General features: G+C 34.0%; 1 protein-coding gene across 1 annotated transcript; it reads left to right on the top strand.

The window, feature by feature from the left end:
- Positions 1-853: 853 nt before the first annotated feature.
- On the top strand, positions 854-14,184 carry LOC132565035 (5-hydroxytryptamine receptor 6-like). The gene is made up of 2 exons (XM_060229644.1): positions 854-1,165; positions 8,111-14,184. Exon 2 carries the CDS (start codon positions 8,139-8,141, stop codon positions 9,372-9,374), a length of 1,236 nt encoding a protein of 411 aa, XP_060085627.1. The 5' UTR covers positions 854-1,165; positions 8,111-8,138; the 3' UTR covers positions 9,375-14,184.
- The last annotated feature ends 2,346 nt before the right edge of the window (positions 14,185-16,530 follow it).

The following is a 16,530-nucleotide window of genomic DNA, read 5'->3' as shown; positions in this document are numbered from 1 at the left end:
CTATCAAGTAGGTATTATTTCAGCTTATTTTATTGCCTAACTGGTGTCAGTCTTGTGATCTGTGTTTCAGTTTGTCCTTTATTGCCTAACTGGTGTCAGTCTTGTGATCCGTGTTGACGTTTGTCTTGTAGTATTTTGTTTTAGCATATTTTATTGCCTAACTGGTGTCAGTCTTGTGATCTGTGTTTCAGTTTGTCCTTTATTGCCTAACTGGTGTCAGTCTTGTGATTTGTGTTAAAGTCTGCCCTGTAGTTTAACAATACTGAAGACTATAGTGATAGAACACGTTTTCCTAGTACCTTCTTGATGGCTACCGATGTGAAGTGTGCTCTTTATGTCCCACGAGATGTGCTTTACTCTATATCGGGATTCACCATCAAATCTTAGCAAATTGATATAAGATTCCCATACGTCGTTCCTAATAGAGATAAAGCCTCCTTTAAAAATCTTTAAATTTTCAGTATGTCTTGTCCGCATTCACAAATAACTGCACTTTGCTGCTACACTGGTCCGAAATCATACACATTCGACCCAGAAAGGCCTTGGTTTTCTTATTTGTAATTTTCATCAGACCTGTAAATGCGTTAACTAACACCAGTTTTCTTATTTTCATGGTGGTGTTTTCTCAGTATCGTGTTATGTAACTTCACCACATTTTATAATGATCGTTGTGTATCAGGCTGTATAATACAATAGTACATTCTTTCATAAACAATTCGGAAGACGCCTCCCCTTGTAGTAGATTGTGTGGAGTGCCGACCTCTCCTGTGTCACTGTCGTTGATGTGCTACACAGTGGGGCTAACTACTGCTATGAGAGCGTTTCAGCCAGCCGCTTTGCCACGCAGTGACGTATGCCTTTCTCACCAGTACCACTCCAGCGTCAACTATAGAGGAAGACGCAGCGTTGATCCCATAGCAATAATGAGACAGCTGTGTATATAACGTAGATCAGTCATTGAAAATGAATCAAAATGCATTCGACATATCAGTAGGCAGGATATCGCGTATATTTTCTGTGGGACACTGTGTGATCTGACCGTTGGACCTAGTCACATGAATTGATTGGTGAAGGACACTGACAATACCGTTAAGATATAATTCTCTTTCCTGTTGGAAACTTTTAAAACTCGGAATTTGTCAAAAGTTACGACAACATTATGAAGGTATGTTGATCTTATTACCAATACTATCGAAAGATAACAATGATGTTATTTCGAAAAAAAATTACTTAAACCACCTGCACTGCCACAACTTCTGGTGCGTCTCTTTCACCTATGTTTCACACAAAACTAATTATTAGAGTGTATATTTGATGTAAAATAGAATATGGCCTATATTACGTCACTAATACAACATATAAATACTGGACAACCTTTGGAGTGTTTTATATCATTCTTTAATCATCAATCTATAATTATTTTACTAACATTGCCTCCATCTACATTATCGTTTCAAACTATTTACTGATAAGCAGAAACTTGTTTACAAATAAAATGGTGATATTTGTGGAGATATAAATATTACATCGAGGACAACCAAGCTGTCCCCGGAGTAATATATTTATAATCCTGTATTGATCTTTTTCATATGCTAAAAAGAGAAAAAAATTCTTATTTTGAAGGTAGAGTGGGAAAGTGAAGTGAGTGCTTACATCGGAATGCCGCGAATAATTTTTCTTGACTGTTTATATATATATTGTTTAATTTTAATCAGTTTCATGCTGATTAGCTGTGTTTATTGGCGCAAACGTCTAGACAATCAGTCTCCTTAACAGGACAACAGAAAGCACAGACACTTACTTTTGTGAAAGGAAATCGGACAGAATATCTGACTCGTTAATTTGAACGAGTCTCGTGATATCGCACATGCAAAACGCAATTCGCACGGCATATTTTAGTCGTTGTAAACAGGCAAAAAACTATTAGCGTGTCTGGGGAGTTTCGCGAATGACATAAGGAGAGTAGTAAAATAGGAAATGGCATGATCTATAAAATGAAATATTCATCATGTTACCGTCAATAATCGGGTTAAGTCAATATCTAAAATGGTTGTTGACAGAAATTCTAGTTTTCCTTTTATCCAACTGCACTTAGGGTAACATGATAGTTATGTTACAACCCACGATATTGTATAATCAGCCACACTTAATGTTCAGACCATTCCTACATACCTTGACATCATGTAGTGTTGATTATACCTAGATTACCTGTTACTTCTTGACAGAAATGGAAGATTTGTTGTATATCTATTATACAACATATACAAATATTTACTAAAATATTTTTAGGAAAAAAGTTGATAAATTAATAAACCTATAAATGTGTAAAAGTTGAAATTAATAGATAGAAATCATATCTCTGACTACTATTCTTATAATCTAAGTTCAAGCAGAAATATATGTAAATTTGCTTTTAGGGAGAAGTCAACACAGGGCACAGACAGATATGTTGAAGGAAGGACGTTAATAACCTCTGGCAAATATGTCAGTGTTAGTGCATTGATATATCGAAAAGTTAACGATTTCTTTTAACATATTTCGCTTTCCGAGTTTTAATCAGGAAGATTGTGGTGGATGATTTTGGGCAAACGTTATATCAATTTATTGAAACTTTCTCATATCAATTGTTACATTTTCAGGTTTTCTCCCCAATGAAGTTCAAGATATTGATACTAGGTAGAAAGTTCAGATCTTCAAAATTCGAAAAACTAATATCTTGATGTGTGCACAATATACATGGCCTTAGGTAGGTTAGGCCAGTCAAGTATGCAAATCCTTCAAGGGAAAAAAGTCAGTTGTGAATCTCTGTATTTAGTTTGTGTAAAAATTATTTATGTCAAACTACCTCAGGTGCTTAAGTGGGGATTACAAACGACCTTCGATATGTTTAAGCAGATTAGCCCCGGTCTGATTGAAAAGGTGTGAATGTTTATGTATGATATTATGAGCGTATTAGACTCTCAGGTAGACTTCAATGGTTCAGATGTAAGGGTTTAAAATATTGTTATTTTTCCCATCCTGATACAATAAGTCTTAAGGTCATGACCCTTCTTACTTAGTGACTCTCGGTGATTCAGATGTATAAGGAATACAATCGAGATATCCATTTACGAGAACGCATATCAATGTTGATTGAGCGTTTATAAATGAAAATTCAAATACAACTCCAAAGTTTCGTATCGATTTAAGTTTTCTGTATCGTAACAATTAAAACAAACTCAATTGTAATGAAATATCAAATATAATTGTTCTCAAGATACAAAAACTGAAGGATTTCTACAAATTTCTAAAAAATTCTACAAACTTCTAGATCTTTGTGCTTGACGCCATATTATTCTCCATGAATAACAGTCACGAGATTTCACCAATGAAATACATGATATACCTACCTTCCTCACAATATACATGAATGATAGATCATTGATATACAAAAACTACACATAGCCACACAATCAATTACAATCCATCATACAGGATTCCTTAATGATGCAAAATGTCTCAAATTCATTGAGGAAACCTAGGAGGCGGATAAAGATCTTTTAAAAAGTCGATGTAACGTCAAAATCGTGATAGGGAAGTGTACTAGCTTTATTTTACTTTTTTAAACAGAGAATCTAGTTATCTTTCGTCATTAATATTCCATCCATCTCCCTTTGTTTCAGTATATAAATTAGACATCTTCATTCACATTGGACCATGAAGTCAAATTTAAGTTACAACCTATCCTCTCAGGAATGAGTAAATTGCCTTTTGTACAAGAATCAGTCCTGTGAATGCCCTGAAACTATATTGCCATAATAGTTCTAAATAAAGATATGATATTGCTTTCAATAAATTAAACGATAAACAGATTCTAAACATCTATATCAACAGCATTAGAAAGGTATGTAAGAGTTGCGAAAAGTTAAACAGTTCACTAGATGTTTGACCCAGTATAGCAGACCCATGGCGTGACAGCCATGTAGCATGTGCGTGTTACACAATATGCAAAGAAAGTATTACGAGTATATTAGGTTCAAGGTACGTGTAAACGAACGATAAAGACACATATAGCATCGACCGAGACAAAAATACACGCGCACGTGTGATACAGATGTCACCACCAAGATGTTGTGCTTTAAGTATGAACACGTGCAGTGGGTTTTTAATATCCTATTTGCGAGGTTATATGTACGTTTAATAACTAATATCAAGATAACATCGCTTTTATGGTTTCTGGTTTGTACCAGTGGAGGCTTGGAAACATCGAGGGATTATATAGACCCCAAAGTAATCACACTGGTTTAACCTGACAAAATATTGTCATTATGTGTGAACACATTGTATATTTATGATTACCAATTATGATATTCTCACACATTTATGTAAAACAAATATAGAATGGGACAAGACAGATTTATCGGTTCGTTCCGTACACCTTTGAGATCTCAAATTCTGGTGTTGACCAAGCATTTACCAGTTTTAATGCTTTATGTGACTATCATGTGATAATATTTGTAAATCAACGTCAAATTATGCTATGAAAAAATGATATCGATATATATAATAACAGTATGAGCAGTAAATAAATGGTACATGCACTTCTCCAAAGGAAATTTAAGAAAAACACTCGTCAACGCATATTTGACAATATCACGTGACCGTGACGAGATCTAAAACTGAACTCCATTTTATTGACTATTTCGTCAATATTCACAATAAAGCCTATCAATCATGTTACTTAAATTGAACAATAACCTTCCGAGGCCTCCAGGTTATGGTTTCCTACATACTAGTGGTGTTTTGATGGACTTTTAGCAAGTAAGTGTACCCAAAATAGAACGCATCTTCGTTTCAAACAGTAAAGTTCATTAACTAGAACTAGCAAAGTGCATTCAGAATGATGACACTAATTAGATTTCCTTTAAAACACATCAGTTGCCATTTAAAAAAATGCCAGGTCATATTTGTTTGCTTTTCCTTTATCAATTTCTTTTTTATTCCCTAATAATTTACATCTTTACTACAAAGGATCCTACTGTCTTATGCCGACACGACTACTTTCTGTTCACATCTTAAATTTCATCGCTTTAAATTACTCTCCTTGTCTTCCCGATTTTAAATGATATAAAAACCCTTCTCGTCGTTGGCTTCTCCTACAAATACTTTCATGACACCAACACTGTCCCACCCCTTCCCCTACCCCATGTCATCCACCCTAGCTTTCCCTTATTCTAATCCTATTCCCATTCCTTAACACATCTTATCACTTGTTCTGTTTTCCTCTCTCTTCCTCTCACCACCAACATCAACACCATTACATCTTCCCACGCAAATGCCGTGCGATGGGTTTATATCGACATATTGATTACGTAGAAGGTGATCTGACAAAATGATCACTACTAGTGAGTGGCATTGTCGCAGATACAGTATAACGAGATCGTGTGTAGGTTTTCCTGTTGAATACACGGAAGGTAGGATTGGTGACGTCATCTAATCGGCAAATCGATACTGTCACCACCTATATATTGATCTTGAAAAGGGTGTTGTTACGTGTATATTTTATCGTTTAAATATCCCCTTAAGGGAAAACCCTTAGACTCCAAATAAAAATTGTCTCGTATGACTGGAGAAACGAGGTTTCAAGATATGATTTACTGTACTGTGTTAACATCCTTTATAATGATAATAATATTAACAGTAAATCTATCAAATATACATAAATATTATATAGTTTGAAGATTTAAGCAATTATCTGGGTTTTTTTTATTCAAGACCTATATTAAGGGAGTTAATTCAAGATCTTAAGTATTTAGAGCATTCAAATGCATTGAAGATATTATTTGAGCAATGTCATGCAAGAACTTCTCTTTTAAGATGTTATGTTTAATATCTTGTGTAGTGAGATAATTCGACATCTCACCTATGTATTCAAAGTTTGATGTAGTGAAAAAGATTTAAGTCGAATCGAAGACAATTAATTTCTATCGAGTATTCCAGAATACCTTGGATATTCATGTTCTTTTTGTATATTAAAACCAGGCCTCTTGCAACTGTTAACCACGTTTTTCTTGTTTTTTAGCATAATAATAACGTACCTTGTTCATATTTTCTGACCGTATCGGTATCAGTATTCTAAATTTTTTGTTATTCGCCATCAATATTTTATTCGAAAATTGATAACTGTGTTGAACTTCATTTACAGTGTACCGGGATAGTTTCGTCTCGGGTTATTTTCATCTTTATACCATTATACATAAATGTCGCCCAAATCCATTCACTCCCTCAGGATGCTTTAGAAGGTTATATAAGAGAGACAAATTTTCGCTTCCATCTTAAATTCGCAATCCCTTCAAACACGAAATATGCGAAAATTAAACGAAGCAAAAATTTCCCGGTATACAGTAACTCTTACAAAAATATTTTCGCTCAAATTAGCGTTCTACAATATTAATTAATCCTAGGTAGATTATCCATCATTACACCTTACACCTGCAGTTGCCATCAATTCCATGTCAACATTTGTGAAACCGTCTTATTTCATAATGCTACGTAAACAAGTATCGCTTGAAATTAATGAATTAATGAACATGCAATTTCAGGTTGAAGATACAGAGTCAATACTTTGTTATTAGAAATATGGAGCATCATATTCGTCGTTCATATTTCTATCATCATGGAAATGACGTAAAGCCCTAGGTCACTAGTGTATTTCAAAAACATCTGAAGAAAGATTTCTTTATCGCGTAAAACATTCTCCCTATTGGAATACTGAGTGTCGTAATCGTAATCCTGTCATCAAATTAAAATTAATTCGATTTCGCCTCTTTTTCAATTACATATTTACCTGCAGGGCAAAAAACGGAAATATCTCATAGCGTTCGTCTAATTGGAATGTCCATATAACGATTGAAGCAGACACGAACTAAAATTCCATTTACCAGCTTGTTTACTACTCGAATAACGCTCGTTCTTTGATTGCATGAAAGTTGCTGGAAATAGAAAGTCAGAATAACAGAATCAACACGACCTCTTGAAGTTCATAACCATAACCCGTGTATGTCCTGTATATCCATTAATAGCTCTATTTACTACGGCTATATATTACATTTTAAGGAGAAGAAAATGACAACGTCGGACCCTCATTACACGCCAGACAAAACAAATGGTTAAATAATTATTTCGTTCTTTTCTCTTTTCCTTTGATGTTTATCGTTATTTGTAGACAGAAATAACTGAACAAACATTAAAACATAACTTTAAGATAAATTAATCTATTTTAAATGATGACTATTCATGAAAGGACAGAGGTAACATAGCATTTTAGGTATACAATAACTCCTTGCGTAATGCTCAAATTTGATGGTGCTACTCACACGTGTGGGTGTGGCACTGAGGAAGCGTGCGCCGCCGGTGTTGGTGCTGAAAGGCGAATATTAAGATAAACATAACGATATCAATCGTATAGACGCGTATTAATGTCCTTCTCTAGAACACCAAAAGGACAACTACATTGGTGCAATTAAGTACCTCAGGAAAATACAGGACGTTATACAAATGCTGTATGATTTATCAATATCGTTATATACTGATAACATTCTGCTTTCGAGATTGTAAACAAAATAAGATTGAGGCGCTGAATCTATCGTTATTCCTGTTAAATGGTATCTGTTTAACTGTGGCACTATTAAAACGTAGCCATTAGTAATGATATCTTACACTTAATACATTATATAATATATTATATAAGTATAATAAAGCATATGATTATTTCATATTATAAATGAATAAATATGATATAATAGTAGCAGTGATTAACGCCAGATGATCGGCTTTCTGTTGATTGTCTTCATCATATCCTGGCTTTAATAAGACTTGCTAGTTGTCCCTTTTATCTAGATGTACAATAACACAATTCTTATCCGATTGTTAGAAATGTATAGACAACTTCCCAATGCTTGTTTGGCTTCTTAATATGTTCGTAACAAAATCAATCTATTTCACTATCGTTATCTAATAAGTTGAAACAATATCTTATTTAATAAATTAGCAATATTACCTACAAACATTGTTTTTGGGAGGGAAAAACGATTCTAATGAAGATTATATTAATTCCTTATTTCCATTGCAGATTAATTCCGCTAGTCTACCATTGAAGAATGGAACATATCTACAGACCGAACATGGATGTGGTCATTAACTCAACGGAAGGGATTCCATCAACAGACTTACATACAGCGATCCCCATACCCTTGGCCACCATGGAAACATTCCGGTGTCGGAACTGTTCCCGTATCAATCAATCCGTGGAGGGGATTTTGGAAGTTTCCAAGACCGGAATAGTTATAGACGTGTATCCGGAGTTTATCGGATATGCTTATACCATTCAGAGTGTTTTTATTGGAATTATCCTTTTCTCTCTTATCACTCTTACGGTGGCGGGAAATGTCGTTGTACTATTAGCCGTATTTTCAAACCGAAAGTTGCGAACGGTATCTAATATGTTCATTGTATCGTTGAGCTTGACAGATCTCTTCGTTGGAACGATAGTTATGATCCCTGCAGCTCTAAACGAAATATTCGGCGAATGGCTATTGGCTCGAGCGTTTTGTTCGATATGGGTGTCATTTGATGTCATGTTGACCAGTGCCTCCATATTGAATGTTTGTTTGATTAGTATAGACCGTTACATTGCTATTATGACACCACTAAGATACCGGACATTGATGACAAACCGTCGGGCGATATGTATGCTTTCTATTGTGTGGGGGATAGCCGTGCTTTCTTCATTCGTCCCCGTGGAAAACGGATTACACAGTCCAGATCTGCCAACACTTGAAAACTTGACGATATTCAGTGAACAACCCCAATGCATATTCATTGTGAGCTTCACATATGCAGTGATTGCGGGGTCAGTGACCATTTTGCTCCCTATTATTGTAGCTCTGACTTTGTACTGGAGAGTGTCAAAAGAGGCGAAGCGCCAGGCCTTCCTTGTAGGAAGTCTTATTGCAGCAGGAAATGTTCTACTCGGGCAACATGTGGCGTCTAAGCACATTCGGGAACCCTTTACAAGGAAAGCAACAGTGACGCTAGGCATTATTGTAGGTGCATTTGTAGTGACATGGACGCCATTTTTAATTGCCAACAGCGTCGACGCATATTTCCAGGTGATTCCTCCCAAAGTTTTCACCGCATTTGTGTGGTTAGGGTATTGTAATAGTTTAATTAATCCAATAATATATCCTTTGTTTATGAGAGATTTTCGGAAAGTCTACAAATCGATGTTTTCTCGTTGTTGTCCATATGTAAAAAAGATAAAGTCCTTAAGGAAAGACAAAGTATATAGGTGCATACCTTCTCCAAAGAATCAACAAAGTAAAGCCGTATTATAGGACAGAAACATCAATATTATACGTGTATGCTACAATGATTGACATTTCAAAACAGTATCTATATTTAACTCTGGTTTTTTTTTTTTTAAATAAATTCAGTAAATGAGGGTAAATTGGCATGAAATGTTAATGTGATATTCCTCATTATAGGGTAGTTACAAATTTATTATGACGTCAATTCGGTAAGACAATAGACTAATTAACGAGTTCTTCGTTTAGGGTTTTGTTGGTGCACGCCTAGGTTATCTTGAATACAGCAGACAATAATTCTAGCTGTAAATTTACACAATGTCTCGACAAATCGGATCTCTGACAGATTGTCCGGAAAAAGTCCGCACCTAGAAATTAGAAGCCAACAAAGATAAAATGTAAAAGGTGAAGAGATTGTCCAGTTTTGTAAATAGGTTCAAGGATAAACATGAACATAATTCTGTGATAATTTGTGTGATAACTTGAGATACATAAATTAATGAGAGAGAGAGTTGTTTATTTTTAAAAGAGAGAGAAAATTGCCAGCAAGCACGGATATTTTTCAATGTCATAGTTATTTTCATTGTTACGGAGGTTTGCAGAAAAGTTGTTATATAATTTATTCAGAGCAAAGCTGTGTTATTAAGTGTATACTATTATATTTGTTTCAATTTTGCCATCCTGAAAGTCTAAAGGAAGGTGAAAAATAATCTTGAATTCGCTTAAGTAAATACTAATCTGAAATGATTGCAGAAGTAGGCAAATGAAATGGTCACATGGACGGTTCACTATATGATATTTTAGATTTTACGTCCTCGCAAACGGTCAGGTCATTTTGAAGCCATTAGGGATTCAAACTCAATAAGAAACTATAATGAGTGTACATATTTTCTAGCTTTATACGCTTGTACATGTGTTCCTTATGTTACTATCAAGCTGAAAGCCACACAAGTTTTAAAGGAAATACTTATTCATTATGGTTCTGCATAACATAGAATTTCTGATAGATTTACAATTAGGAAATTTATATAGGTTTTAAGATGATTTATGTTAAACAAATCAGAAATCATCACAATTTATTTAAGTTTAGTTGAATTCATGATTTTTGTTTGAAATACAGATACGTCCATACACTCCCTAGTATGTTTATGTATGTGATCAAAATTGACTTACTGAACTGAAATCCATGTACACGTTAAATTCACACAGGCACATGTAGAAGATTCCTCATTGTAGCTGATTACTAACAAACGAAGAACTTACAAACAGTGCTCTTTAGAATATCATATAAATTCGAACATGATAAAATGTAGAAACAATTAGGATATTTAAGTATATTCTCCGTTCATTTTTTCAACCTTTTTTTATTTAAATTCTTCACATAAGTTAAGTAGCCGGATTGCGTAAACAATTGTTTTATGTTAAAACATTTAAATAAAGCACTGATCACATTGATAGGCCGTACCAATGTACTGTATAACATGATACTGCGGTAAAATCAGCGAAGCCGAAACTGAGCATCCCAGACAGAAAAGTAGTGTTAACAGCAGTCTGCTGTTTCATGATATCACAAATCTAATTATCTGTTTACAAGAATCCCTTTACTGCAAGCACAAAAATAGACACTGCCGCGATAAGGTTAAGCTGTAAGGTGCGGACACACCATTAAAATAACTAAATATGGATCGTTGACTACGTAACCTCCGGTATTACCGTCACACGGCGAGGCTATTTTGGTAATGTAATGTAATGTAAATGGCGTTTTGGTGTAATATAATTATCAGTCAGATCACCGGTGTGGCTATTACAGACAAGAAATCGTGTTAAAAGGTCGGTTACTAAGTGATAAATCTTGGTATATTCCATCAAAAATTGTTCATTTCAAATTAGAATAAGTTTGACATTGTAATCTATCCGTATTTCTAAATCTTTCTAATCTTCATAGTTATAGATTATACAATATAACAGTTACGTTGACTGTACGTATTAATTGATTAAGAAAGGAATTACTCACTTATACTTACTGTATAAACAGCAAAGTTCTAAAAACTAAAAAATCAAGATAGATTTATCATTTAGCAATTGCTTAATATGATATCTACATCAAAATAAATCTTCATGTGACTAATGATAAACTGAAAGAAGTTGTATCAAGTTAATTCGTCTTTTCGGGCAATTACAAAACAAGACACAGATATATATTTAAATCAACCGAAATTATTAAAACCAAAATATCAATACATATACATGTGAAGACTAAGTAAAAGTTCTTAAAGTGAGCTTGTCAGAAATCATAAAACTGCCATGGTTGAAATAGATTATCCTGATTCAGCAATTTCGATGTGTTCACCAATTTATTCATATCACTGTCCAAAGAGGGCCTACATGTTCTTGGTTCAGTAACCTAGGCTAATTGTTTATCTCCACAACTTGCTGTAACGTAGTAAGTAGCGAGTTTAAAAGCCAATGGATGGAACATGAAAAATTCTAACAAAAGAGGACTTTGTTTTCCATGGCAAGAAGGTTTCAACAAAGGATGTCTGTGTAAATCTCCTAAACCAATACACAACTCAGTTTGAATATCATACATGACTAGAGATCTTATCTACTTAAAAGAAAATATCAATTTAGAATCTCCTTTAATTTTGTTTCTGAATAAGCGATGGCCGTAGGGCTATCGTTAAATCTGGACCATTGTCCAAGTTTAATTACTCACTTTAAAATAGATATGGTGTAGTCTGAGAGCTTTATACGAAGAATGTTCTGTTACATTATTTCGTAGGACTATCAATAAGATTGATCACTCACGTTAAATCGTTAACACAAAGTTGTATCAAGTTAAAACTTTCAATATCATTGATCAAAACAGGGTTATTTATCACTAGCATAGGTGTTTGGAATCAAACTGATACCAGATGAGTAAAAGTCCCCTTACATCACATATAGATGGTTTCACGAACTAATATACGATAACTGAATTATGATATACATTATAAAAATGAATAACGTCTGGCGATGTATGCAATGAGTCATCATAAGCCTTACAGATCTGACAGTTTCGTAGTAATTCTATCAAAACGTTCATTCTGTAATCAAGTATTCGGAACATGTCTGATGACACTTTGTAATCAGTTTGACCCCTCATCTTATCAGTCTAATCGCGCTCCTGTAGCATTAAGAAAATTAACTGATGTTAAACGTGGCTGGAACAGTTATTATTCCAAAGTCCTGAAACAAAGCCATCCTTGTTTAGTTTAAAACGTATCAGAAGAATGGATAGGTCGAAATATAATTTTGAATGTTCATCATATGATAACATTTAGGGTATCTTTTGGTTGTTTACGCAGTTTTTGTAGTAAGCAATGTATCTCGTCGACAACGATTTTCCTTAACCACAGTGAAACTCTCATCTAGAAGTACCCAAGGAAATTTGCTTCTACATGCATTACAATACGATAGACGGATTTCATGAGATACAATATATGACGTCATGTTTGTTTGAGAGTAAAAAGATAAGAAGCTTTCAGCTTATTCAATTATATCCTCTCCAGGAGACACAGATTTAATAATGTCTTTGTACAGCTCCTTCGGGAGAAGGTATCCATGTCAAGATCGGGAGGCCAAATTGTCTGCAAGTATTTTTTGATCACCTCTCTGTCATTAAACAACCAATAAAAATTTCCTTCCTGTAGACTTTGCATGAAAGTCCATGAGTACAATCTAATGTGTACTGTGATATAAATAGAAAACCGTCGCGATCTTCTCATCAATATCACAGCTATAGCAGCAGTTGAACATATACATTCAAGCTGGAATACAACTTGAAAGGTTTATTTCTGGAAATGTGATATCTAATTTCACGTACGTTTCCCCAGTAACAGTTTTATTTTTGGAAATGTGATATCTAATTTTACATATGCTCTCTCATTTCCTCTACTATATTTTCGTTTTTCAGTGCGTTACACAGTAAATATAATTTCCCGCGGTCATTTGAAGTGTATTTTAAGACATCAGTGTACTTACAATACACTCATGTATATATACCATGGCCCGTATCCATGATATCATTCTCATGTTTATTAATGAAATAAGTGCTTACCACAATTTTCTTTAAACTCGCTTAAAACCTGAGAACTTGACTTGAGGTCTCCGAAATTCCTTCGAATCATTAAAACATATTAATTAAAAAAATGTGTCACAAAAGCAACTGAGTCTGATAACAAATTATGTATTTAAGCACGAGTGTGGTGTCATGAATACAGGCCATGGATTTTGAAATTGGGATTTGTGCCAAGATAATGAAGTATGATGAGTACGAATTGGATTGTGTGTTTAGTTGGTGTATGTTTGCGGGCTGGGTGGATGAAGGTGTGTGGTATAGTGTGTTTGTGTGTGGGTGTGTGTGTGGGTGGGTGTTAAGGTGAGAGTGTGTTTGGTGGTATGTGCTTGACTTTACACCTGAGTCTGACAGATTAAGATGAAATTCCTCATATTACCAAAGTAGTTAAATTACGTTACTGTTACATTTTTATTATATCTAACAGATAATGCATGTTTTTAGCGATATGTTCCAAGCAATATTTGTTGGATGCATTGTTCTGTTCGTAACACATTGTATAAGAGATGTATAATGGTGATGTTGTGCCAGCGATGTTTTTATCATATTGTGATCACAATGAATCGTTCTAGTCTTTCATCTGGCTGTTCTGGCGTCCATACTTATAAACGTCCTATCCCCAACGTATCTTGTGTTGTTGACCCATCGTTATAATGCTGTTGTTATTCATGAAGAAAATAATTGCGAAACTGACAAAAATACAATAAAATAATACAAAAATAACTACATTGCATTATTGTTTATTCAAGTAAAAGTTGGAATGGTTCACGATTTTAGCTTTAAGATCTAGAGTGTATGTCATCTGTTTCCAAATATATCTAAATATACTTAAAGCATTGCGTAGCCTAAAACATCAAGGAGGACATTCTATTACATAAGACAGCGGGGAGTGGAGGTCTTACACAAGGTACGATTAGACGTAGTAATCTGGATAGGATAAAAATAAAGCTGATAATAATTCCAAATATCAGCAGTTATTACCACATTTACAATAAATATAATATATATTCAAATACAATTTCCACCGCATATGTTTTATTACATAATCACGTTTATCAAATATTCACCCTCTGTTAAAAATTCCAAGTCTATTTCATTCGCGATGATGATATTTTTGCTATTACACGGTACAGAAACAGCGAAACCTTAACGCATGAAGACGGTGACACGTGTATTCTATGCCCTTTTAAATCCAGATCGGAAAATTTCCATTCGCTAAAATGTAATTCGATCGTTTTGTTAGAACATCGCGGAAAAAATAGCCAGTAATTACCAGCAATACGTTATGTATATTAATTTATTGATAAAACTTGTGATATTTGATACAGAACACCTTAGGTGTAATGGATGTAGTGCTATCATCTGATTGAAGTGAAAATCAACATTTTGAAAGTTTAAATTTTTGTCTGTATAAATATCGTTTCTCTAAATATATTTTAGTAAATATAAATAATAGATTTGACTGAAAGGATTAATTTTGAATCAAGACAAGATCTAGCCAAATACTGATTTTCTTTTGGAAACTATTGATCTGTGAAGAACGGGAGGCTGTCATGGATGCAAACTCACAGAAAATACATGCAGGGAATGTTGGGATTTTAAAAGCAGTTCGATTTACATCATATTCAGAAATACAATGAAACAATAGTGTGAAACTGAATTTTCAGACGTTTTTAAAACGTACAAAACGAACGTCAGAACTGATGACTTTCGTAGTGTTCCATGCGCATAACCTTTCATAACCGTAGATTTTACAAGACACTTTAAGAAGTTTTGAAAAAACAACAACGAAATTACCGACAGCTAAATATGATTTTAATAATAAATTCAAATTCTTTAAAACTAGGAAATAATATTTACAATGGAATTGTCATAGAGACACCTGAAAAAAAATACACGAATAAGACTAGACGAGCTCGAAAGTAAACGTATTCTACTTCATCGACGACGTCAATCGGCATTTTTGTTTCGCCTGAAATTTACTTTTATTTGTGGAGAGAAAAATATCATGAACCTTGGGAGAAAAATTCGATTCTAAGTAATATTTTATTGAGTAATTAGGATTTATATTGTGACAATGAAGAAATGTTCTATTTTAATTCTGAGTCATTTAACACATTTTGTTGTTCAAATCCAGTTCATCTTCATTTGCACCGAAGAATGGTTCGATGTCCTTACATGTAACTGATCATCAGACTGTCGTATCTCTGTTATTATAACCCGTATGAAAGTTCACAATTGATTTCTGAATAAAGAATCAAAATGACCGATAGTTTTAGGTTGAAAAGCAGAAAATATAGCAGCAGACTGTCTGTGTGTAGTCAGCTCCGCTCAATATGGCGTAAAACTGATGTAGAGAACTGGAATTTTACTTATTGTTTGCAATATGTTTAGGCGTTTGATCTTTTTCTCAAATGTAGCACATCTTCATTAAAAACATTATATCAATATTATACAGAGTATGTTATATTCTGTACTTCCTCAACTATTGTCAAGAACAAAATGTATGAAATATGTTTCATAACTTATTCTGTAAACATCATTATCAACTGCTAAATATATACTGAATATAACATATTCTTCAACACCTGTTTTAATTAGCTCCTGTCGTCACACATTTTGAAAAAAGAAGACATTTCCTGATGATAATCTGCGTTCTAAGAACATAATACTAGGTATTGAGTTTGATAAATCACAAGAAATGCATCAAATTTGTTTATTATGACAAAAGTCTCCAGATTTCGCCCGGACGTTCCGTTGCCATTAGATAATAATAAAGGAATTAATAAGACTAAACAAAAAAATCAATATTCCGTATAATATTTTTTTCTTATGCTTATTATTTGTTCAGAATCTGTTAGTTTCACATTCCTGCACATGCGTTTTCGATGCCTTCAAATAATTAAGGCTTTGCTCGAAATGTACAACGAAGAAATTAAGATTATCGAGAGTACGGGATCCCTATACTTGTTACAATGTTGTCAACATCACATACCCAGTTGCGATAATAACGACCAACTTCGTCAGTAATTCAGTACCTGACGTAGCTGATAGGTCGGTTATCGTGAA

Source organism: Ylistrum balloti, unplaced genomic scaffold (assembly GCF_031769215.1).
Source record: "Ylistrum balloti isolate Yb309-2 unplaced genomic scaffold, AGI_CSIRO_Ybal_v1 Utg369570, whole genome shotgun sequence".
NCBI lineage: Eukaryota > Metazoa > Mollusca > Bivalvia > Pectinida > Pectinidae > Ylistrum > Ylistrum balloti.
The sequence above is the reverse complement of the archived record's forward strand: the minus strand, read 5'-3'. Positions and strand labels throughout refer to the sequence as shown.